Raw genomic sequence first — 24,460 nt, 5'->3', positions numbered from 1 at the left:
TCCACGTTGAGAGAAGCCAGTTGAGGTGGCTCGATCATCTGGTTAGGATGCCTACTGGACGCCTCCCTGGAGAGGTATTCTGGGCATGTCCCACTGGCGCGAGGCCACGGGGACAACCCAGGACACGCTGGAGAGACTATTTCTCTCGGCTGGCCTGGGAATGCCTTGGGATCCCGCCAGAGGAGCTGGTTGGAGTGGCTGGGGAGATGAAAGTTTGGGCTTCCCTGCTAAAGCTGCTGCCTGTGCGACCCAACCCCCGACTAAGCGATGAATGGATGGATGGATGGATGGATGGATGGATGGATGGATGGATGGATGGATGGATGGATGGATGGATGGATGGATGGATGGATGGATGGATGGATGGATGGATGGATGGATGGATGGATGGATGGATGGATGGATGGATGGATGGATGGATTCTGAATGTACAGTTTGAATGAGCTACAACGTGCCTGTCAGGCAGAACAACTCGCGGGCCGAATTGGACCCCTTAGTGGGCCACTTCTGGCTCGAGGGCACTCGTTTGACACCCCTGTTCTAGAGCACTACTTCACTTCACAAGTAATGGATAGGGAAGACAATTTAGCTACAATGTTGTGAATCAAGTTTTGGTTGGCTTTGCAAATATTCTCCCTACACAAGAGAAAATCCAAATGGGGATTACAAGTAGAAATAAAATGTTACGACCTATTTAGTCTAAATAGAGTGGGACAAACCTCGAGATGTCTGAGCGTGAGGATGACCTGGTGGCTCAGATTCTGAGTGGATGGGTTTGAAACCACAACAGACACAACCCGGGAGAAGATTTTGAAAGCTGGTTCAGCGCCATCTTTTTCAAATCCTTGGAGCTCCTCAAAGGAGCGGTTAACAGATCTCTCCAGGTTATGATAGTTCAACAAGGCAGCCATAGCAAAGCCTGGAAGAGGACAGATTAGAAATGCTTGATCATTTTACCAAGAAAGGTGAAATGATACAGTGTATTGTTTTGATTACTGCTGTAAGGAAGCAAAACAGTGATCAAAACGTGTGTATTGTAACTTTATTGTGATTGCCCACTGAATGCTTTAATAATGATAAATGTAACAACTTCAAGGTTTTCCAAATAAACATTCTGTGAAAAAATAAGACAACTTCAACTGAAGTTAAGGGAAAAGTGCCTATATTCCACCACTATATCAATAAGCATAACTGCTGTGCTAAGGTGTGACCAGCCCTTGTACAAAGGCAGAAGGCTTCTACATTCACTTTAAAGGCAACATGCATATTGGTCTGAAAATGATCATGAAAAAACAATGTCGATATTATCCGATATCATTTTAAAATGCTTTTATCGGCGAAACGATCATATTGCACAACTCTAATTAGAAGGATAGCATTAACAAAATATCCATCCGTCATTTTCCTTTGCATTTCTCCTCATTAATCCAGTGGGAATCAGAAAATTATGCTTGCCTGCTTTGTGGAAAAGGAGGAGCATATTCTAAAACATACTCAACAAATGTGTTTGAATGTTATTTCCATTATGCATTAAATCAGTAAAATTAGTGATAGGCATCACATGATACATTTCCGAAATTTTTAGCTGAAACTGCACCAAAGGGTTTTCCAATTAAAATTTGTAGAAGGCTGGCATCTAATTATGGAGTCACAGGAGTGACAAAATCAAAAATAAATAAATAAATGAATGGATAAATAAATATAAAGCGAAATAAATATATAAATATATAAATGAATAGGTAAATAAATGAACGAATAAATAAATATAAAGAGAAATAAATACATAAATAAATAAAAATATAATGATATACTTTGTCATTGACATTTACTTTTGGTCATTAACAACCACAAACGGAAAAAACAATGACAATTGTATTTTTTGCCTTTGCCTTTTCTGTTTGGCTTTCACATTGTCATTGTCATTTGTTGATCGCCTTTCCTCTTTGGGAATGTAAATGGTAAATGCGCAGAGAAACAGTCTGTCAATCAAATGACGTTGGGAGGGGCTTTCCAACCAGGAATAGTAGTCGATAACTGATTATTTCTAGTTTAACTTTCCGCACATGCGCCGTACGGCCACCCAAGCGCGACCGCGGCTGTTTTGTGTGACTGCACTACGCCACTTCCTCCAATGTCGTCATGATTATAAACACAACGATTCAGACATAGAAAATAATTATTCTTTGAATGGTCTGGCATGTGTGTCGAATAATATATTTTATTCTATATTTTTTTACCGGTCTAGAAAAATGTATTTCTATCATTGAATAGAACGTTACTGTTGGCTGCTGCGTTTCTGTAGGCAGTGGCATTAAATTTGATTGTCTTGGTGGCGGCGGCATTAAATGTGATTGTTTTGGTGACGGGGTAGTTGGCTGAGGCGACCCATCCAGTCTGTCAGCTGCTTCTCTTAACAATTGTGAAATTGATTTTCCTTCCATATCCATAAAAACCGCACGTGCAACTCGATAACCGACGTCACTTTCCTTCAGGTAAACTAGGAATAATCAGTTATCGACTACTATTCCTGGTTCGAAAGCCCCGCCCAACGTCATTTGATTGACAGACCGTTTCTCTGCGCATTTGCCATTTAGATTCCCGAAGAGGAAAGGCGATCGACAAATGACAATGACAATGTAAAAGCCAAACAGAAAAGGCAAAGGCAAAAAATACAATTGTCATTGTTTTTTCCGTTTGTGGTGTTCAATGAAAGAAAGTAAAAGTCAATGAAAAATATTGTCATTGTTTTTTCCGTTTGTGGTTGTTAATGACCAAAAGTAAATGTCAATGACAAAGTATACCGTTATATTTTTATTTATTTATATATTTATTTCTCTTTATATTTATTTATTCCTTCATTTATTTACCTATTAATTTATTTATTTATGTATTTATTTCTCTTTATATTTATTTATTCATTCATTTATTTATTTATTCATTTATTTATTTATTTTGAATTTAGGCACTCCTGTGACTCGATATCTAATCTGGGTGAATGTGAGTGTATATAAAATACTCTTTTGAATAGCTGATTTGTCACTGGAAAGTAAGATGAGCCAAGATTTTTTTATTTCACTAATGCTAACAATTTGGCCTTGGCAGAGATCTGTTGTGGTGATTATTTGATTTTTTACAAACAGTGTAAGAGAAGAAGTTTACCAGGATATGCTCCAGCAGTTCCAGCTGCCGTTGACCAGTCGGTATCAAGTGTTGAATTTTCAGTCCCCAAATGCAGGGGTCCAGTGGGCGGAGACCTTTGCCTCCGTACTGCAATCTTTACAGCTACCACAACAATCAGTTGCATTTATGCACACAACACTACTGTCATATCAAACTCACAAACTGGGCCTTACTTGTCTGATTGGAGCCCATTATGGTGTTATTGCCTCGTAGCTGTGGGCCAATAAGCTTGATGGAATTTTCCATAGTGCTCAGCAGCTCATACACGTCTTCACGTATGTCCTTGTCGGCCCATGATAAGACCGGCTCGGATGCTGTTAAAAACCTCTGGTTGTGTTAAAGCACAAAGGATGAAGAATTGAACGTGTGTTTAGGGATTCCAGCATGCGTCTACATATGCTTTGAGTTTTTTTTCCTGACCTCCAGTAGCGCATCTCCATCCGCTTTGCTTTCATTGCCGTGATCTGGATTAGCCAGAGCCATGCAGCTGTTTCTCATTATAGACAACAGATCTGCCAAGCCACTGTTATACTAAGAGAGGACATAATAATAACACAGTTCAGCTTTCAAAATACGTGCTTGAATTTAGACATAAAAAAATACGTCAGGGGTCCAGTGTGTAAATAAAGCAACCACCATCCTCCTTAGTATTCCATTTAACTGATCTGTGCTGGTAACATGCGAACATAAACAAAGGAGTGTTTCAGCTAATAAAAGTATTCCGTTTAGATTTGTCTGTCGTTCCATAAATATGCAGGTTAGGTTACACGAACATTAAGATGCAACTGAAAAAATTTGAGTCGGTGGCTACACTGGCAAGCTTTTTGTTGATTTCGTAAGAGCTTGTCTATTTTGGATTAGTTGTTACATCTATATCGCAATGCTGTTCACCAGTGGTTCAAATCTGGAACGCTAGCCAAACTAAGGGCTCACTCATGAAGACTGGTCCCTATTGATGACATTCTTGTCTTGTCAATCGCAAAATACCAAAAATGGTACAGTACATAACAAAATTATAACCACAGAGTAATGGAAATTAGTCAGTGTTTTACCTCGGAATTTCCACTTCTTGCATCAAAGGTTTCGCAATTCAGTTCTAGAACCAAGACAACATGTTTCAGTGTAAGAATGAAGACCCACAAAAAAACTGATGCGAACACTTACCAGAACAAAGGGTCTTTTCATTGCCGTAGTTGGTGTATCCTTTTTCACATATGCACGAATAACTTCCATTGGTATTTTTACAACTCCCTTTTGGTCCACAGATGTCTTCTTTTCGAATCTTAGCTTCGTCGCATTCGTTAATGTCTACAAGATACAAAAACAGACATACCCTTACCACCTGTACCAATACGAACACATGCAAGATCAATGGTGGGATGTAATTATAATAATTCATGGCTGTACCCTAAGAGAATTTTCAAGCATCTGAACTCATTTCAAAAATGCTCGTCTCACTCAATCACACATTGATATAAATAAGTGTCCTCCATTGGAACTAAAGATATGCTTGGAATTTTAAATCAGCATGTATACTATAAAATAAACATACAAACATATGCCAATCCATACGCAATAAGTCTTCATAGAACTAATGATGTTCTTTTCACAGCCAGGATTCAAACCAACACCGCAATTTCAGCAGTCAAGTGTGCTGACTGCTGAGCTACTAAAGATCAGGTGGAGTTAGTGCTGTGCGTGTAGAAGTTTAGGAAAAACTTTCTTCCAGATCCTAAAAGAGCTACGCTCAGATATTGGCTCAGGAGTCAGTACGTGCGACTGCCACGGTCAGACCGGCGATACATGCTTTTTACAGTTGTTTGCTGTAAAACAAAAGTTAAAATTCAGTTGTTTTTATGGTAGTTTTTGTTAATTTGACAGTAAACATTTTAACAGTACCATTTTTGAAACCACAGATTCTAGTATTTAGCTATTCATTTTATGTACAGTCATATGAAAAAATTAGGACACCCCATAAAATATTCAGTTCTTTATTACGAAATGTTAACATATCAATGTCTGATCTTGTTTTTCTTTATCTCTGGAAAATAAATCTCTGGAAAATAAAGTGATTTAATAGCAGGTAAACAACAAATATTAACATTGTTTTACTCGTTAAACCAAATTTATCAACAAAAATGCATATTCTAACTGAGGAAAAAGTTAGGACACCCGACCACCTAATAGCTAGTGTTACCCATTTTGGCTGAAACAACTTGGTGAGACGCTTTTTTAGCCATCTGCCAGTCTTTGAAATCGGTCTGAAGAAATTTTGCCCCTCTCCTCAACGCAGAATACTTTTAGCTGTGAGACGTTTGAAGGATTTCTTGCATGTACAGCCTGTTTCAAGCACCCCACAGCATCTCAATGGGATTAAGATCTGAGCTTTGACTCGGCCATTCCAGGACTCTCCATTGCTTTTCAGCCAGTCCTTGGCAGATTTACTGGTTTTGGGTCCCCACACACACGCAATCACAGCCCCGACAGAAATACAACATGTGGACAACATGCCACGTCCTCCGCCCCTTCAAAGAGGAATGATATTAGAAGTTTTTTTCAGCCAGCAGCAGCAGTAGCTAATGTAAGTAATGTAAAAAAGACATCAATGTTGTGTAAGTAGGGAACACACCACTAAATTTTGCTACTGAAAGTCTGACTAGCATCAGAGTTAGCATACCAATAAACTGTGTGAATTTGCTAACCTGCAAAACTCGAGTAGGAAGCTGCTTCGTTAACGTTAAAAAAAAAAAAAACTGTGAGAAATGTAGTGAACCGAAATTTCTCCCCAATTTTCATTTTTATTTTATTTATGTGGTCTTAAAGCAGCCCAAAGGAGCTTTCATTTTTTGTTCAGTTTGGCTATTTTTGTGGACAAAAGCAGTAGTGTTACCTGAAGGAAGGCTCTATTTTTATTTATTTTTGTTATTCCCTGACTAAGAAGTTTTTTTCAGTTATTTTTAATTCTTTATTTAGACAGACAATATTGAGTGGTCTTAAGAATATGTTTTTTGTTTTGTTTTTTTGCGTTCCTGGATAGTTAAGAGATAATTAGCAAGCTTGTATACATTGTGTATGTTAATATAATTTAAGATGTTCAACTATTGCAATTTGAATTTGCTAATAAAATCCAGACATTTATTCTGGAAGTCTTTAAAATGTTTCTGTTAGTAGTTTTTGGGGGAAAAAAAAAAAAAAAAAAAGGGTTGATTCGAACGGTGTATCACCTGAACCTATACATATGAAAGTTAGTATAAGTCAATACAAATTTATTTTGCATTGATCATTTAGCCTCTCAATTTATTAGGTTCATATTCGTGAGAAACGTAGCCCTGACCCCCATTCACTCAATCTGTTTGTCCTTATTACTGTCCCATCCAGGGGTGAAAGTGGTTAGAATTTCTTGCCGGAACTTTCCGACGTGAAGGTCGCAACGGAGCCAGAAATTGTATTTATTTTTTTATAAATAAAAAAATAAATACATTTTAAAAATAATTTTTATAAATAAAAAAAAATAATGGGGGAGGGGTGGTCAAAACTACTGAAAATGCAAAGAAAACTGTTTTGGTCAGTTATTTCTACAACACATACAAAAACTGATTTTCATTCAAAATTGTATTTTTTCAATGATTTGCAAAATAAAAGTGAACAAAAACAGCAATAACTCCAACCTCTATCTCCTAATTTTTATTTTCCCTCATTTCCTCACATACTAAAAGCCAAATTTTAACTACTTAACAACATAAGATGTATATTAAAACTGAAGTTAATGTAAACATTTACTTTTTGTGTGTTTTTTAAGTAATAAAAGTAACATAAATTCATACAAATAAGTACAAATGGCTTATATTATGCAGAGTGAAATGGAATTTATTTTGAAGATCGCGCAAACATTGACTTTTTTAAATCATAAGGAAATGAATAAGTAGCCCAACATAAGTGAACAAAAATAAAAGTCCAAAGTGCACATTGACAGTTAAAATGTTCTGAACCTCCGGAAACGTTGAAACGGTTTACGCTACACAAGCCTTTTATTATGCTTGTTGTTAATACTTGTGTATGTAAATCGGATGTTGGTAGATTGCTTTCTTCTTGGAGATAAAATGCATGTGTGGCAGCTTTGTTCTTTTTTTTTTACATAGCGCTTTGACAGTTGCCGTCATATTTTCGGAATCAAAGCACCGTATACCGGAACAGCGTTCTGGCCCTGAATCTTATACCGGAACTGCGTTCCTGACTGTTCTAGCCCACTTTCACCCCTCGTCCCGTCCCCAGCAAAAAGTGTACACGCAGATTAAGCTGTTATATCGTCCCCACCAATTTTGAGACCAAACCTACGCCCTTGCAAACAGTCACAATATATCAGCATGGCAATCACCTGAGCAACCTCCATTTGTGCTGGTTTTGGTGTACCCAGATTTGCAGTCACATCTGTAGCTCCCTTGCATGTTAATACAAACAGCCCTGTCACCACAGATGTCTTTGTCGATGCCACACTCGTTTTTGTCTAATGGATAAAACGAAATGACTTGTAAGAGAGGTGAGACAAAGAAACACAACTGGTCGGGCCAAGCATGTTCGCTTACCTTTACACTGCCCGTCAACCCCGGTGAAGTTATCTTTTCCATAAATGTTGATGAAGCCATGCTCGCACCGACAGTAGTAGCTGCCATTTGTGTTGAAGCACTCCGTATGATTACCACACGGTCCTGGATTTTCTCCACACTCATTTACATCTAGAAATTGGTGCAGAGTTAATTATGCTTTGTGCTTTACTGCAAACTGCCACCTTATGTTTTCTTTTTTAATGACCTAATTTTGAAAAATTTGGACTAAAACCTTTACTATACAGTTGAAAGCTCAACAAATACACTAGATTGCAATATTTAGTCACAATATACAAAGTTACATTTATCCTTTGAGAATTACAAGTCTTTCTGTCCGTGGATCCCTCTCACAGAAAGAATGTTAATAATGTAAATGCAATCTTGAGGATTTATTGTCATAATAAACAAATACAGTACTTATGTACTGTATGTTGAATGTATATATTCGTCCGAGTTTTATTCATTTTTTTCTTAATGCATTGCCAAAATGTATATGATTGGGAAAAATTATCGGGAATGATTTGAATTGAATCGGGAGCAAAAAAAATGCAATCGGATCGGGAAATATCGGGATCGGCAGATAATCAAACTAAAATGATCAGAATCGGATCGGGAGCAAAAAAACATGATCTGAACAACCCTACTATACAGTATTTAAAATCAGGTGTCAAACCTAATGCTCGGGACTAGATCTACCTTGGCATGTGATTTTTGTTGGACCACAAAAGCAAATCTTGTGCATTGATTTTAGCTATGGTAAGATCTTTTGGTTGTTGTTTTAAATCCTTATTTTACAATGTTCATTGCCAGTGGCGGCGATATAGAGTCCAATCCATTCGAACAGGGAATGTTGCCATCATTTGATCGCAGCCAGGCATCCTGTTAAAATGGATTGGACGTTCAAATACCCTAATTTTCGCACTATAAGGTGCACCTGAATATAAGCCGACACCCACTAAATTTCGTATGAAAACAGCATTTGTTCATAGGTAAGCCGCACTGGACTATAAGCCACAGCTGTCCTCACTGTATTATGGGATATTTACACCAAAATATGTATATTAACCGGTAACACTCTATTTGACAGTGGCATCATGCAACTGTCATAAGACCAAATGAACCACCATGAAGCTTTGCAGCCAACTGGTTCAAAGCTTCAAATCAAGCTTCTTGAGGCAATGAAGCTTTGCAGCCAATTGGCTCAAAGCTTCATTGCCTCAAGAAGCTTCATTTGGCCATCACTACTACCTTAGGGGAGACAGTCAACCTCTGCTGCCACCTTCTGTCAACACTGTTGTTGTCCAACATGCCTCCTAGCATGCATTGCGGCGTTACAGATGTAAATAACGATCAAAATTCATGTTCTGTGCTAATTATTTCTTCAGTTACTGTTCCAATTGTTTCATTAATTGCTAGTTATGGTATTTGTTAACACTTTATCTTACATTGGCACCATAGGAATGTCATTAGACAATCATAATTATGATATGACACTGTCATCTGCGTAAATTAATGCTTATAACAGATGTCATTTAGTGTTATCTGGCAAATTATCACACTTTTCAAAGGATGTAAAAGATCCCAGCTGGACATAAATGAAGTCAGTGACATAATTTGCTGAATGACACTTAATGACATCTGTCAAAAGCATTCAGTAATGCCCATGATAGTGTCATGTCAAAATTATGACGGTCTTATGAGAGTCTTAAGCCTGAGTTAGGGCCCAAATACACCAGATGCATGATCGTTGCGGTTCCGGTCCGGTTCAGTGTTGACTGCGTGCCACGCAGTACGTCAAAAACAGGCAAATCATACCGACTGCGCACGGCTGCGGTCCGCCAACTCCGTTCCCTCGTGAGCGCTCGCATGATCGCGCGCTATAATGTGCCATTTAAAACAACGAAAATCACACGGAGTCTATACTCATCAGAGAAGCAGAGAGAGAGCACATTTTTCTTAATTTGCAAATTTATATTCTAGTCATGTCTGTCTCTTAATTCCAGATTGACTGCATCATGTTGAGATCAGGGCTCCGTGTGTGGGGGGAAGGGGGGCGGGGCCCTATTATGCCCTTGGTTGTGTCGGTGGGTTTATATCTTTGTGCACATTTAAAATTTATGGCACATAACATCTCATAGAGCTGTTACAAACAACTGTTAAATCATCTGTAATATTTATAAAATGGATAGCGAATTATATACTACACGAACTAAAAAACAGCGTACTTGGAATTGGTGTCTCAACACTGCAGATTCCTGTGCCCAGGGCAAACTGTTGGTTTTTCTATGAAAAGTCAAGTATAATGTAGGAAAGAAAGAGAAACGTTTTGAATAGACCACCAGGTCGAAACTTGTGGGTGTCTCTATTCTCTTTCGTACTTTCCCCCTCGACTCTGTATACAAACCGACATTGTGTGTGCGCCGGGCACGAGAATTTCTGCGGTGGAACCACTTCCAGATACGCTGCTTTTTTTGCTCTCTCTCTCTCGCTCAAAGTTGTCAGCACATCGTGTGTTTGATATCATTGCCAGAAAAACACACATAATAGGACACCTTGCAGCTTCCCTTTTAATGCTGTCCTTATAATAACGATCTGCTGCATCGTATATCACTTTGTGACTTTCCACCTCCATGATGAAACGTTCTTCGTCCATGTTCGCTGGTGTTTAAACCGCGACTAAGCAACTGGGCTGTTACATCCAGGCCCAGCTCCGCCCATTTTGTCGGATGCGTGTCCAGCAAAAATAGAAAATAGCCTATACCATCCGGCGGGCTGCGGCACGCCGGAGATAGTTCGCAGTCAATCCGGAGCACTGACGCAGCCGGTATACAGTACGTTGAACAATAGGATATAATGGGAACGGATTGGCTCCGCCGTTATTTTTTACCGGAGTCGGACCGGAACCACAACGATCATGCATCTGGTGTACTTGGGCCCTCATACCCCCGCGTTGCGGTGACGGCGCAGCGACTACGGCGTCATTCGACATTCGATAGTTCTGCGGTGAGGGAACGCGTTGTAGTGACGGGATCTGTCGTTCACTTGAGTAAACGAATCCATTCCGGTTCGTTCAGTAAAAGGATTCGTTCAAACAAATCGTTCAACGAATCGTTCGCCCCCCTCATCTCCCTCCCCGCCCAAACGAATCGTTCGGTTACTGAACGGGAAGTGACGTTGTCGAACAAATCACCAAAGACCGCTTCGCAGTATAACTGAACGGGAAGTGACATTGCTTGGTCCTTCCCTCTCTTGCACACAGGCACCGCTCGTCGTAGTTTCAGAAATGAGTGACAGGCGGTATTATTCAGCTTTCACAGACAGCCTCGTCTCCCTCCCTCCCGCTGCTGCAAAAGCGAGGGAGAACTTCCGCGTCGTCTGTCCTAGTTCTACGGGCTCAAAGTCATGGCTCGTGCTTGCATTTCGATTTAGGACACGGTTAAACATTTTCCTTTTGTGGGGGGAGTGGGGGTTCGGGGTCGGGGGCGCACGGACTTTCTTTAGCATGTTCTTGATCACATATACAATGCTGCCGGTACCAGCCAACGCAGCATGCTTGCTGTCACGAAAATAAAAATAAATCGAAAGTTTAATTTCTAAATATGGAACGACCAACACATCATATTTACCTCTCGTTCTGTTGTATTTTTGTTTTTATGCTCATCACTATTATTTTAGGTCACTATTGTTAAAACTGAAGTGTAAATAGCTAGTTGTCAAATGTGCTGCTCTGAAATAAAAACAATACTACATTTTGATATTCGACAGTTTAATTGCAAATCAGTATTAAGATGATCGTATTGAATTTTTGCACTGGTATTAACAAATAAAATAATCCGGTCAGCTCCCCTGTCGCCCCCTCATCTCAGATCGTCAAATGCTGACGAGAAATAATTGTTTGCTCTTTACCATGTTGCCTTTCTACTCTCATTAGTCTGTTAAGAAAAATGTAGACATATTGCGACATCTCCCGTGTCCGCGTGCGTTGTTTTTGCGTAGCATATGATGGACGGATGGACATAATTTGTCAAATCAACCAACACCCGACACGCTGACACGAAAAAAAAAATAAAACTGTCGGAAAAAATTGACATGTATATACAGTTTCATTGCAAATCAGTATTATGGTGATAATACTAAATATTTTTTCTGTGCGCATATGAGGTAAATATCGCTGCCATGAAGCCTCCATATAGTGACAGTTCTCTGCCCCCTTCACTGCCGTGAGTGCCGTCACGCGACCGCAGCTCACTTTTGCTTGCCTCGTAGCTACCCGTGTTTTTTTTGTTTTTTGTTTTTTTTAGCTACCCATGTTTTAACTACTGTAAATTTGATAGTATGTTGTCAGTCATAGGTAGTCCCGAGTCTGTTGAGAAAAGTAGTACACTAAACCATGCTCGCTAGATTTGTGTGGTGTTTTGTCTGTTTGAGCAGCATTTGATAGGCTCCACATTAACAAATATGTGACAAAGTCATTTCCTTCCATTTTTTGACTCGTTCACCGCATTACTGGAAAGTCAAGTTAGCAGCAAGCTAGGTCAGGAACCGGAGGACCGAGTCACTGAACGGGAAGTGACATAACTCAGTCTTGCCCCCTTGCGTGCACGCTGGCTGCTTATTGGCTACACGTGGAAGTGAGTGACAGACGCCCTGATTCTGTTTCCGCTCCCTCCCCTGTCCGCGATGAGGCTGGCGTCTGATTGGTCGTGTGTGATGTCAGAAGACGCTGCCGCTTGCTCAACGCCCTCCCACGCAGCGAACAAGCCCTAACTTCATAGAACGAATCAGTGCAGATGGTGATTAGTTCGGTCTCGTTCACCCAAACAATTCGTTCAAAAAGACCGAATCGTTCGCGACCGATACAACACTAACGCGTTGCTCTGTAATTCACCGCCAAGGGGGTGTGGCGTTATGTTTGTACGGTTTTGCGGCATGCTTGTTGAGTTCCGCTAGTCTAGTTTTAACGGAGAAAAAATAAACAATGCAAGATGGAACTCTTGAATGTAAATCTTCTGCTCATCAACAGTGAATAAATGTTGAACATACAAATGTTGAGGGGCAGGCGACGCAGAAGACGGTTTCGAGGCGGTCTGGCCGACTTTTGATACCGCACAGAGAGTTTCTAGACTCGGGTGGAGAGAGCTAGCTGTGGCGGCTAGCTTCAAACTGGCGTCGAGCACTGCGTTCAAGGTCTGCAAAGCCCTCCAGCCCGATTTGTTTGCCGTGTCCTACAACCAGCCGGTGGGAAGCCATAGCAGATTTCTGGCGTCTATGGAACTTCCCAAACTGAGTTGGAAGCTTTGATTTTAACGTTTTCTTAAAAAACACCTAGGCACTCTCAATCAGTGATGATGTATCGTGTGTGAACTGTCTGTTATTGAAAATTAAAGATCAAAACAACTTTTGACACCAAATCTGTGCTTTATTCTTCATGTACTTGAAGTGTGACACGTAAATAGGTCACAGACTGACAGCAAACATATGTACACAATAAATGATGAAGTGCACCAACCAAAAATACGACATAAAGTGATAAAAAGTTGCCAGTTTTTGGCCGACTGGGTCATCGCTTCGTGTGGCCACTCGGTTCGTTACACACACGTCTCGGTGGTTGTTCCATTTTTTTTCAATCGCCGACCTTGCCATTAGGCAATCATAATAATGTCTTGACGAGACTTGCTTTTCGATGATACTCCCATCGGCTTGGTCCATTTTTGCGTGTTGAAAAATAATGTTTGATTCTATTCTACAATGGTGGTGATTTCGCGCTGAACCAGAAACGACAGTCTGAGCTGACCAATCACAGTCCGCTCACACAGACCAATCACACACGATGCGAAGGTTAGAAAATTCGAGAGGAGCGCGTCACTCGGCCTGTATGACGCCGCTGTCAAATAAAGTGTTACCTTTTAACCCTAATAAATCAACAAATAAGCCACACTGGACTATAAGCTGCAGGATTCAAAATGAAGGAAAAAAGTAGCGGCTAACAGTCCGAAAATTACGTCAAATGTGATAAATGAGGTAATTGTTGAATAGAACAATTTCACAGGCTTCCTATTTCAAAACTAGGTATCGGGTCTCCAGACTGCTCTTAAATGGGGGCATTCTGACACCAAAATTTGACCGAGTGCAAGTTCATTTACTCGCCTCTGCGCAACCAGATTTTTTGGTGATTCTTGATTTTTATTCATTTATTTAATTTTATTGTTGACAAAACAGCTCTACCCTTAAAGTTATTGGTGATGATGCAACAATTAGCAGCCAAAATACTGTATTTAACACTAATACAGGTAGTCCCCGGTTTATGAATGAGTTCCATTCCTGCGCTGGTGATGTAACCTGGATTTCCACGTAGGTCGGAATGAAATACCTCAAAACACCCTCTAAACACAAAAAAAAGAAAAAATCCTCAAAAACATGTATTATTTGTCATTTTACTTTCCTTGCCAAGACGTTGGAGCTGAGTCCTAGCTAGACAACTAAGCTCCGAAATATCAGACATCTGTGCGGTTTGCTGGCTTTAATTAGCTGCTCATGACATCAACACTTGCAGAATGAAATTAAAATAAAATGAAATTAAACCAGTCCCATCTTCAATAACATCAATTCAAATTTGCGTTTACAAGTAGCTGCTGATACAGCAATCACAAACGATTAGCCTGTATCAGTTAGCGTCCGCACATCATCAAAAACAATCACATAAATTCGCCCCAAGTATTCGACCACAATTAAAAACACACAATAAACAGTATGAAACGGGTTATATACAGCCGTCGCCTCTGGATGCTTCACATACAACAAATGTGCGCGCAGGCTGTCACCTCTGTACTTGGCTGTTCTGTGTGTGCGTGTATGGGGTGGGCGGGTGCATCTGTATATGTGATCACTTTCTGTTCTACGCTTTCTGCGCCAAAATAAAAGCATGCATCCAGGGCCGGCCCAGGCCATTTGGGGGCCCTAAGCAAAATAATGCAAAGGGGCCCATATTTTTGGCCCACCATTTCGTCACAGTGTACTGTGAAACCCATACATGCAATCCAACCCATACGTCCATATTTTGTATATTAATCAGATTTTGTTGCACTGCATACTTCAAACTTCTCACCACAAATGATTGTCAGTACTTACGGGAGATAGCGCCAAACCTTTTTCTAAAAGAGGAAAGAAGTTAAGGAAGAACTTTTATTTTTTTAAGCTTGTAATCAAGTATCAAAACTCACAAAAGTCAAATAAAGTGAATTGTAGTAAACAAAATAGAATATAAATTAAACAATCGCCAGATTGGGGGCCCCCTAGTTGTCAGGGGCCCTATGCAGCTGCATAGTCTGGGTATAGGCTGGGCCGGCCCTGCATGCATCACAAAACAAAAGTCAACATTTAAAAAAACAAAACAAAACAAACAAACAAACAAAAAAACGACGAGACGCAGGCGCTGTAAAGTCGAAATCGCATAAGTCGGGTGTGTTGTAACCCAGGGACTACCTGTATAATGAAAAAGACTGGAAATGTGAATATTTACTTCATGAGTCGATTTAGTGCCCCCCTAAATTTTATACTTCTTCCTTTCCTTTCGGCTTTCCCCTTCAGTTGTCACAGCCAGTGTTGTTAATCTTACTTTTAAAAAGTAATTGATTACAGTTACAAATTACTTCTCCCCAAACGTAATTGAGTTAGTAACTCAGTTACTTGAATGTAAGAGTAATTGTAACTTGGCAAAGTGACTGGTTTTACTTTTCATGTTTTGTTTTTCCATTCCAAAAAAAAAAAAAAAAAACATAGGTCACACTATGTAAAGTTCAAAGGGTTTTTGGGACAATTAGCCAGCTGAATTCTTTAACCAAAACTTAACTAGACACAGGGGTATTGCGGATATTGCGATAACTAGATAGTAACCTTTGCTATGTTTGGAAGTCATTTGATGGTGTTAATCCACTGTTAAAGTTGTTAAAATTGCTCCCATTATTGCATTAGCTCCCTTATGTTTACTTTCGACATGTGAAAGTTTTAAAACTGTTTCATCACCTAAAGATAGACACAAGTCAAGATTTTGCCGATTTAGGAGTATTTTAGATAAAAAAGTTACTTAGGTTCGCTAGGAAGGTTCTGTACAACAGAGCCTTCCTGAGAAGTCTACTGATTTAAGATGGCAGCTGTTTACTAACGCTGGCGAGTCTATCACTTCGCATCTAGTTCTCTATACATGTGCTAACGCCGCCGTGTCTGTCATTTCGCATCAAGTTCTATATACATGTGTTATCTACTGGAGCATCATGTGGGCGTAGTTTGTAGGCTATCGGCTACAGTCAGGTATTATTGGAGCCACCTAGCATTGCGTTTGCAACGGCGTCACAACTCCCTTGCCTCTTTCTCACTCCCGCTTTGCTCTCTCGTCTCTGTGAGTTCGTGTCTCTCAGATTTTCTCGCGTCATTCAACCAATGTGGTAACGCATAGTAACGCACGCCTTTACATCCTCAGTAACGGTAACGACGTTGCAAAGATGAGAAAATAAAGTACCGTATTGGCCCGAATATAAGACGGCCCCCTCTTTTTCAAGACTCAAGTTTGAAAAAAGACTTTCTGAACACCAAATTAATTTTTATACAGAAATAATTACAGTACATCTGAAACAAATTATTATAACAATATATTTGAGAGAAAAAGCATGTTATTTTGCCTCATTCAAATCTTAATATCTGAACATTTAAATATGTAAACTAAAGTGCAATCACATATGTAAATGAATGGCTTCTGGTTTTTTAAATGTAAATAAACCAATCTCTTGTGATAAAACAACAAAATTGCCTTAACTGCATTAACCAACAAAGTGAAGTCTAACTGTAGTTGTGAAACAAATCTGAATAAGGAAAAACATTGCAATAGAATAATGCAAACTGGTTAAACTTGAGAGTAGCTTAGATCTGTCATGACCAGTGTTGTTAATAACGGTGTTACAATATAACGGCGTTACTAACGGCGTTTTTTTTTTTTCAGTAGTGGGTAATCTAATTAATTACTTTTCTCATCTTGGCAACGCCGTTACCGTTACTGAGGACGGAAAGGCATGCGTTACTATGCGTTATTATATTGGTTGAAAAGTCCGAGGGAGACGGACTCACCGAGACGACAGAGCAGAGCAGGAGTGGGGAGGAGGTAAGAAAGTTGTGACGCCAAGCAAACGCGATGCTAGGTAGCTCCAATAATACCTGTTGTAGCCGATAGCCTACAAACTACGCCCGCATGTTATGGTAGATATGGTAGACATGGTAGATATCACATATATCTAGATATAACTAGATGGAAAATGACAGACACGGCAATAGATGCGTTTGTAAACATCCGCCATCTTAAAGCAGTCGACTTCTTAGGACGGCTCTGTTGTAGAGAACCTTCCTAGCGAACCTAAGTAACTTTTTATCTAAAATACTTCTAAATTGGCAAAATCTTGACTTGAATCTATCTTTAAATGATGAAACAGTTTTAAAACTTTCGCATGTCAAAAGTAGGGAGAAGGGAACTAATGCAATAATGGGAGCAATTTTAACAACTTTTAACAGTTTATTCAGGGTAAAGGGTAAATTAGGGTAAAGAATTGGGCTCGGGCCAATTGTGCCAAAAACCTTTTGAAACTTCATATACACATAGTGTGGCCAATGTTGTTGTTTTTTTCTTTGAGGAAAAAAAAAAAAGTAAATATCACCAATTACTTTGCCAAGTAACTAATTACTCTTACATTCAGGTAATTGAGTTACTAACGCAATTACTTTTTGGGAGAAGTAATTTGTAACTATAATTAAATTTTTTTTTTCAGTAAGATTAACAACACTGGTCATGACAGAACATCGCTTCAATGATATCTGGCGCCATCTAGTGTCGTGAATGGGTATAATGTCTACACCACGAATATAAGATGACCCCCACTTTTTCAGTCTAATCTCAATGCAAAAAACACCGTCTTATATTCAGGCCAATACGGTAATTAGATTACTCACTACTGTAAAAAAAAAAAAAAAAAAACGCCGTTATACTCTAACGCCATTATCAACAAGACTAGTCACAGCGAATCAGTTGGTGTATGAAAAAATTAGGGGTCGGACTCAATTTAAAAAATAATAATAATTTAAAAATATATCTGATAAATTTGGCTAGGTGAATACTGTAGGTTTTAATGCACAATTCCAATTTTTTGTCATGTTTTTTTGGCGTGCCCGTTTAGACTGCTTTTGTCCATTGAGACCGTTCAAGTATCAAGCATGCACACTAACTCACAGTCTGATATGCGCTGAGCAAACTGACCCGCATGCGCAGGGGCATCAAAACAAATGACTACACATGAACAAATCCAGGCCCGCTGGCGGACTTCCTTTGCCGCCTTACCGGAGTGTTTTGGCTCCCCGCTCATTTGTCACGGTAAGCGATTTTCATTTCATTGTTTCGTTTTGCTGTAACGGTAACGCGGGTATTCTGGGGTTGACAAATTCAAGTCTAGCGTCATCGTTGACATTTGTTGATACTTGTTTGCTTGCTCTTGTGGGATTGTAATCCATAAATCTCATTTATTCTGCATTTTCTAATCAATGAACATCGTCTGTTTTGCAAAGTGTGCCTGTTACTGATTCACCGCGAACCTGGAAATTTCGGAAAACATCATGTCATAATTAAGACGGTTTTATGGCAGTCTTGTGACACCGCTGTCAAATAGATTTTTACTAGGGCTGTCAAAATTATCGCGTTAACGGGCGGTAATTTTTCTTTTTAATTAATGACGTTAAAATATTTGACACAATTAACGCACATGTCCCGCTCAGACAGTATTCTGCCTTTTGGTAAGTTTTACAGCAAGGCTTTTTGTGCTGTCTAACAGCGAACTCTTGTGGTCGCTTTGCGACATGGTTTATTGTTTTCCTGCCAGTTCAATATGGCTGCACGACGTCTCGGGCTGATAATGTTGTGCTTATATGATCCTTGGACAAGATTTGTCCGTAAGTATGGTTGTTGTAAAGAATGTACATATTATGTTAGTAAGCGAAATGTTCTATTTTTTGTATGAGACGCTTTTTGTTTATGTGTAGTGTATAGCGTGCTAAGCTAACGTTGTTGCTAATGCAATGCTTGCGTACTTTTTTTTTGTAGTTTTACGACGGTCTAAAGAGGACAATGGTTTGAGGCCATTTTATTAATAAATGAAAAAGGAAGAAATCTGATTATTAAGGCGTCGTTCACTAGCTGTCTAGCTTTGGAAAAAGTAGATGCTTCGGAGTGAGGACAGCATAGACAGATTTAAATGACAATAGAGTGAAATGCCCACTACAGTCCTAATGTACCGTATGTTGAATGTATATATCCATCTTGTGTCTTATCTTTCCATTCCAACAATTTATTTTACAGAGTATATATATAATTTACAGAAAAATATGGCGTATTTTATAGATGGTTTGAATTGCGATTAATTACGATTAATTAATTTTTAAGCCGTAATTAACTCGATTCAAAATTTTAATCGTTTGACAGCCCTAATTTTTACCTATTCACCCAAAAAGATTAGCGGATGAAACGCACTGGACTATAAGCCGCAGGATTCAAAATGAGGGAAAAAGTAGCGGCATATAGTCCGAAAATTACGGAACATTAAAAATTTTAAAAAATCGCACGTCATGCGATGGGACTGTTGCGCATCAGCACATTGCGATGGCAATGTTCAAACGATATATTGTGCAGGCCTTGCGTCTATCACCCTCAGTAGTCAAAGTTATTACCAGTGCATATGCCTTCTGTCAAGTTCATTTCCTTGCCACTGTCACATGCAGCCATGCATATCTTCACAGTGCACATCAAACCTGGTGAGAAAGAAAGAGAACTTTTAGTTTCTCAATAGAAAACCCTCACCCATTTTTTCTATCTATCATTGTGGAAGTTAAAGTCAGAGCAAAGCAAATCTATTGATCTTCCTTCCTCATTTCATGTCTGAGTTAGTTACTTCAGCTGTCATTCTGACCTTATAAGATAATGACTGCCCCAAATATGCGATTCTGAATTTTTTTTTTTACATTGAGAGGAAGTTTAGACATTGTCTCATTGTTTATTGCATGTGACTGACAGTCATCACATGTCCTCACCAATAAGTGTCTTTCTTGTGAAATATATTAGTGATTGTGCTGTAATGTCCTGTTCCTCTCAGACTCCAACACAGTTTCACTATGACATAAAATAAGTTTCACAAACAAACTCAATTTTATTCGGGAAAAGAGACCGAATGATGCAATGCCTAAGTTGAGAATTATAATTACGCTCTGTGTTTGCTGTTATTTAGTATTCTTGCAACCATGACAACATCCCCCACCCCTCATACACTAGATTAGCCACACAACAGGCGTGCAACACAGTATTATGTTTGTGTCTCCTGTGTCGCCCTCCACTATCCACAATGAGCCCCCTGTTTGTGGTGGGGCTGAAGCTCCCCGAGTAACCCAGTGAAGATAAAACCAGACAAAATTTAAAAGTAAGTGAGGAAACAACGTGACTGCCTCTAAGACGGTGACTAAAAAACACATGGCCTAAAAACAAACAAAGTGTGACTTTGTGTCTTGTCTGCTGCTGACGTTCATTCAAAATGAGAACTCAGTTGTAGCATTTCATGGATTTCCTTTCTGTTCCTGTCACAGCCACATTAGTGCCAATAGTTCACGACCTTTGGGCTACTATTTAGCACATACAGTCCTAATCCCAAGACTGATTTTCCCTTTGATAAACAGTCATGAGAGATACGTTGTACTTCTTCACATGATGACTGAACCACACCTGTTGTTCCTCCTACATACGTTTTTCATTTTTATTGAATTCCACCCCCTCAGCAAAATTTTGTGAATTATTAACCTTTGTTTCTGATCAGTGAAAAGTATGTGTCGCTTTGTCTAAATAAGACTGTACAGATTAGGCTTTTTTGTTTTTAGCTATTTTGAAATGAAAGAGAAAGACAAGAGTGAAAAGTAATGGTCATTGAATACCCCATACTGTATTAAAGCTCTATTGTTATATCAGATTTTATGATAAAAATTGTTGTTTCATTATAATAAAAAAATTAAAAATGGTAGTTTTATTAGTACACAATTTGTTCATAATGGATGAATATACTGTCACACTTTGCCTGTTTATGATTTAAAATGCTACATTGAACAAATCCAGAATGCCTTTCACATGATGGCGTAGGTTTGCATGGGGACGGTAGGGACATCCAGTGGTATGAAAAAGTATCTGAACCTTTTGGAATTTCTCACATTTCTGCATAAAATCACCATTAAATGTGATCTCATCTTTGTCAAAATCACACAGATGAAAAAAACTGTCTGCTTTAACTAAAACCCCCCAAACCTTTATAAGTTTTCATATTTTAATGAGGATAGTATGCAAACAATGACAGAAGGGTGAAAAATAAGTAAGCGAATCATCACAGGCACACACACACACACTGGCACATTGATCAGGACTAATCTTGGCCCATTCTTCTCAACAAAACCGCTGTAGTTCAGTCAGATTCCTGGGATGTCTGGCATGAATCGCTATCTTTAGTCATGCCACAGCATCTTAATGGGGTTCAAGTCTGGACTTTGACTTGGCCACTTCAGAACGTGTATTTTATTCTTCTGAAACCATTCTGAAGTTGATTTACTTCTGTGTTTTGGATCATTGTCTTGTTGCAGTATCCATACTTTTTTTTTTTAGCTTCAACTGTCTGACAGACTGCCCCAGGTTTTCCAGCAAAACATCCTAATACACTTTTGATTTCAGCCTCCCATTAATGATTGCAAGTTCTCAAGGCCCTGAGTTATCAAAACAGCCCCAGTTTCTGATGCTCCCTCCACCATGATTCCAAACAATACAACTTTGGTTTCATCAGTCCACAAAATATTTTGCTAAAACTTGCCTTTTTGCGAACATTATATGAACAACAATGTTTTATTTTGTTGTTGTTGTTGTTGTTGTTTTTTGACAGCAGTGACTTCCTCCATGGGGTCCTCCCACGAACACCATTCTTGGCCTTAGTTTTACAAATAGTTGATGTGTGCACATAGACTTTCCGTAAGTCTTTAGCAAACACTCTAGGGTTCTTTTTTACCACTCTGAGTATTCTGCGCAGATCTCTTAGCGTCATCTTTGGTGGACGACCACTCCTTGGGAGAGAAGTAACAGTGCCAAACTCTATTTGTAGACAACTTCTCTGACTGTCGATTGATGAACACCCAGACCTTTAGAGATGGTTTTGTATCCTTTCGCAGCCTTATACAAATTAACAATCCTTGATCGCAGGTCTTCAGACAGCTCTTTTGACCGAGCCATGGTGTACATCAGACAATTCTTCTCATCAAGACAATTATTACCAGGTGTGTGTTTTATAGTGGACAGGGCAGCTTTAAACCACTCATCAGTGATTGGGCGCACGCCTGACTTAAATTGTTTGATAAAAATTAGTATCAATTGCTGTTTAGGTCTCTTTAGGCAGAGGGTCTACTTACTTATTTTCCCCCTTCTATCATTGTTTGCATACTGTCCTCATTAAAATATGATGTTTGAATGATTTTAGTTAACGCAGACAGTTTTTTTTCATCTGTGTGATTTTAATAAAGATCAGATCACATTTGATGGTGATTATATGCAGAAATGTGAGAAATTTCAAAGGGTTCAGACACTTTTTCATGTCACTGTAACACTAAAAACTTTTTCAGGATGCCTAAATTGTTTTATTATTATATATTTTAAACTTTTGAGCAACCTTGCATTATATAACAACTTCAGTTATATAGGAAATTTAGATTGTCTTCCCATATATTGTAAGGATACACCCGATACACCCTACCATTATTAAGTCAATTGTTTTAATTATATTCAAACTTACATTAACCTGTTTTCAATTGCTGAATGTCCCAGTCCATTTTTTTCCCCTCAAATGCACGTTTGATTGACTGATGAATGATTACTTGAACCCCCGTCCCCCACGCCCTTTCTGCCACACAGACACACATGCACTCTCACACAGCCCCGACAGATTCATGCCAACAACATGCCGCCTCCTCTGCCCCATTCGAAGAGGAGGGTTAGAAGTTTTATTTTGGCCAGCAGTAGCCAGTTTCACTAATGTAAAAATACGTCAATGTTGTGGAGGTGGGGGAAACACCACTAATTTTGCTACTGAAAGTCTGAGCTGCATCAGAGTTAGCATAACATTAAACTGTGTGCGCTTGCTAACCTGCAAAACTACAGCGATCTGGCCAGCCTCCACAAGGAACAACGAAGTCAAGCTAGCTGTCCCTCATTTGGATCATTGTTTGCTTTGTGTGCATTACGGTAATGCAACACGGTGGCTTCAGAGTGCAAATCCGTTTATTTAGAAAGAAAGAAAACGGAGCTATCCAAGAATGAGTCCATTTCAAGGGGACTTTTATATTAGAATACAGTGCCTTGCAAAAGTATTCGGCCCCCTTGAATCTTGCAACCTTTCGCCACATTTCAGGCTTCAAACATAAAGATATGAAATTTAATTTTTTTGTCAAGAATCAACAACAAGTGGGACACAATCGCGAAGTGGAACAACATTTTTTGGATAATTTAAACTTTTTTAACAAATAAAAAACTGAAAAGTGGGGCGTGCAATATTATTCGGCCCCTTTACTTTCAGTGCAGCAAACTCACTCCAGAAGTTCAGTGAGGATCTCTGAATGATCCAATGTTGTCCTAAATGACCGATGATGATAAATAGAATCCACCGCTGTGTAATCAAGTCTCTGTATAAATGCCCCTGCTCTGTGATAGTCTCAGGGTTCTGTTTAAAGTGCAGAGAGCATTATGAAAACCAAGGAACACACCAGGCAGGTCCGAGGTACTGTTGTGGAGAAGTTTAAAGCCGGATTTGGATACAAAAAGATTTCCCAAGCTTTAAACATCTCAAGGAGCACTGTGCAAGCCATCATATTGAAATGGAAGGAGCATCAGACCACTGCAAATCTACCAAGACCCGGCCGTCCTTCCAAACTTTCTTCTCAAACAAGGAGAAAACTGATCAGAGATGCAGCCAAGAGGCCCATGATCACTCTGGATGAACTGCAGAGATCTACAGCTGAGGTGGGAGAGTCTGTCCATAGGACAACAATCAGTCGTACACTGCACAAATCTGGCCTTTATGGAAGAGTGGCAAGAAGAAAGCCATTTCTCAAAGATATTCATAAAAAGTCTCGTTTAAAGTTTGCCACAAGCCACCTGGGAGACACACCAAACATGTGGAAGAAGGTGCTCTGGTCAGATGAAACCAAAATTGAACTTTTTGGCCACAATGCAAAACGATATGTTTGGCGTAAAAGCAACACAGCTCATCACCCTGAACACACCATCCCCACTGTCAAACATGGTGGTGGCAGCATCATGGTTTGGGCCTGCTTTTCTTCAGCAGGGACAGGAAAGATGGTTAAAATTGACGGGAAGATGGATGCAGCCAAACACAGGAACATTCTGGAAGAAAACCTGTTGGTATCTGCACAAGACCTGAGACTGGGACGGAGATTTATCTTCCAACAGGACAATGATCCAAAACATAAAGCCAAATCTACAATGGAATGGTTCAACAATAAATGTATCCAGGTGTTAGAATGGCCAAGTCAAAGTCCAGACCTGAATCCAATCGAGAATCTGT

General features: G+C 39.4%; 1 protein-coding gene across 1 annotated transcript in view; it reads right to left on the bottom strand.

The window, feature by feature from the left end:
• Positions 1 to 24,460, bottom strand: part of LOC130920508 (adhesion G protein-coupled receptor E5) — a 42,874-nt gene that overhangs the window by 15,079 nt on the left and 3,335 nt on the right. Inside the window, exons 2-10 of the mRNA XM_057843795.1 lie at positions 19,539 to 19,619; positions 7,764 to 7,913; positions 7,556 to 7,684; positions 4,345 to 4,488; positions 4,233 to 4,276; positions 3,601 to 3,711; positions 3,354 to 3,507; positions 3,160 to 3,282; positions 720 to 919 (exon numbers count right to left, since the gene is read on the bottom strand). Of these exons, the coding sequence (XP_057699778.1) occupies positions 720 to 919; positions 3,160 to 3,282; positions 3,354 to 3,507; positions 3,601 to 3,711; positions 4,233 to 4,276; positions 4,345 to 4,488; positions 7,556 to 7,684; positions 7,764 to 7,913; positions 19,539 to 19,619 (1,136 nt within the window). The remainder of the gene's footprint in view (positions 1 to 719; positions 920 to 3,159; positions 3,283 to 3,353; positions 3,508 to 3,600; positions 3,712 to 4,232; positions 4,277 to 4,344; positions 4,489 to 7,555; positions 7,685 to 7,763; positions 7,914 to 19,538; positions 19,620 to 24,460) is intronic.

This window comes from Corythoichthys intestinalis, chromosome 8, assembly GCF_030265065.1.
Source record: "Corythoichthys intestinalis isolate RoL2023-P3 chromosome 8, ASM3026506v1, whole genome shotgun sequence".
Classification (NCBI taxonomy): Eukaryota; Metazoa; Chordata; class Actinopteri; order Syngnathiformes; family Syngnathidae; genus Corythoichthys; species Corythoichthys intestinalis.
The sequence above is the reverse complement of the archived record's forward strand: the minus strand, read 5'-3'. Positions and strand labels throughout refer to the sequence as shown.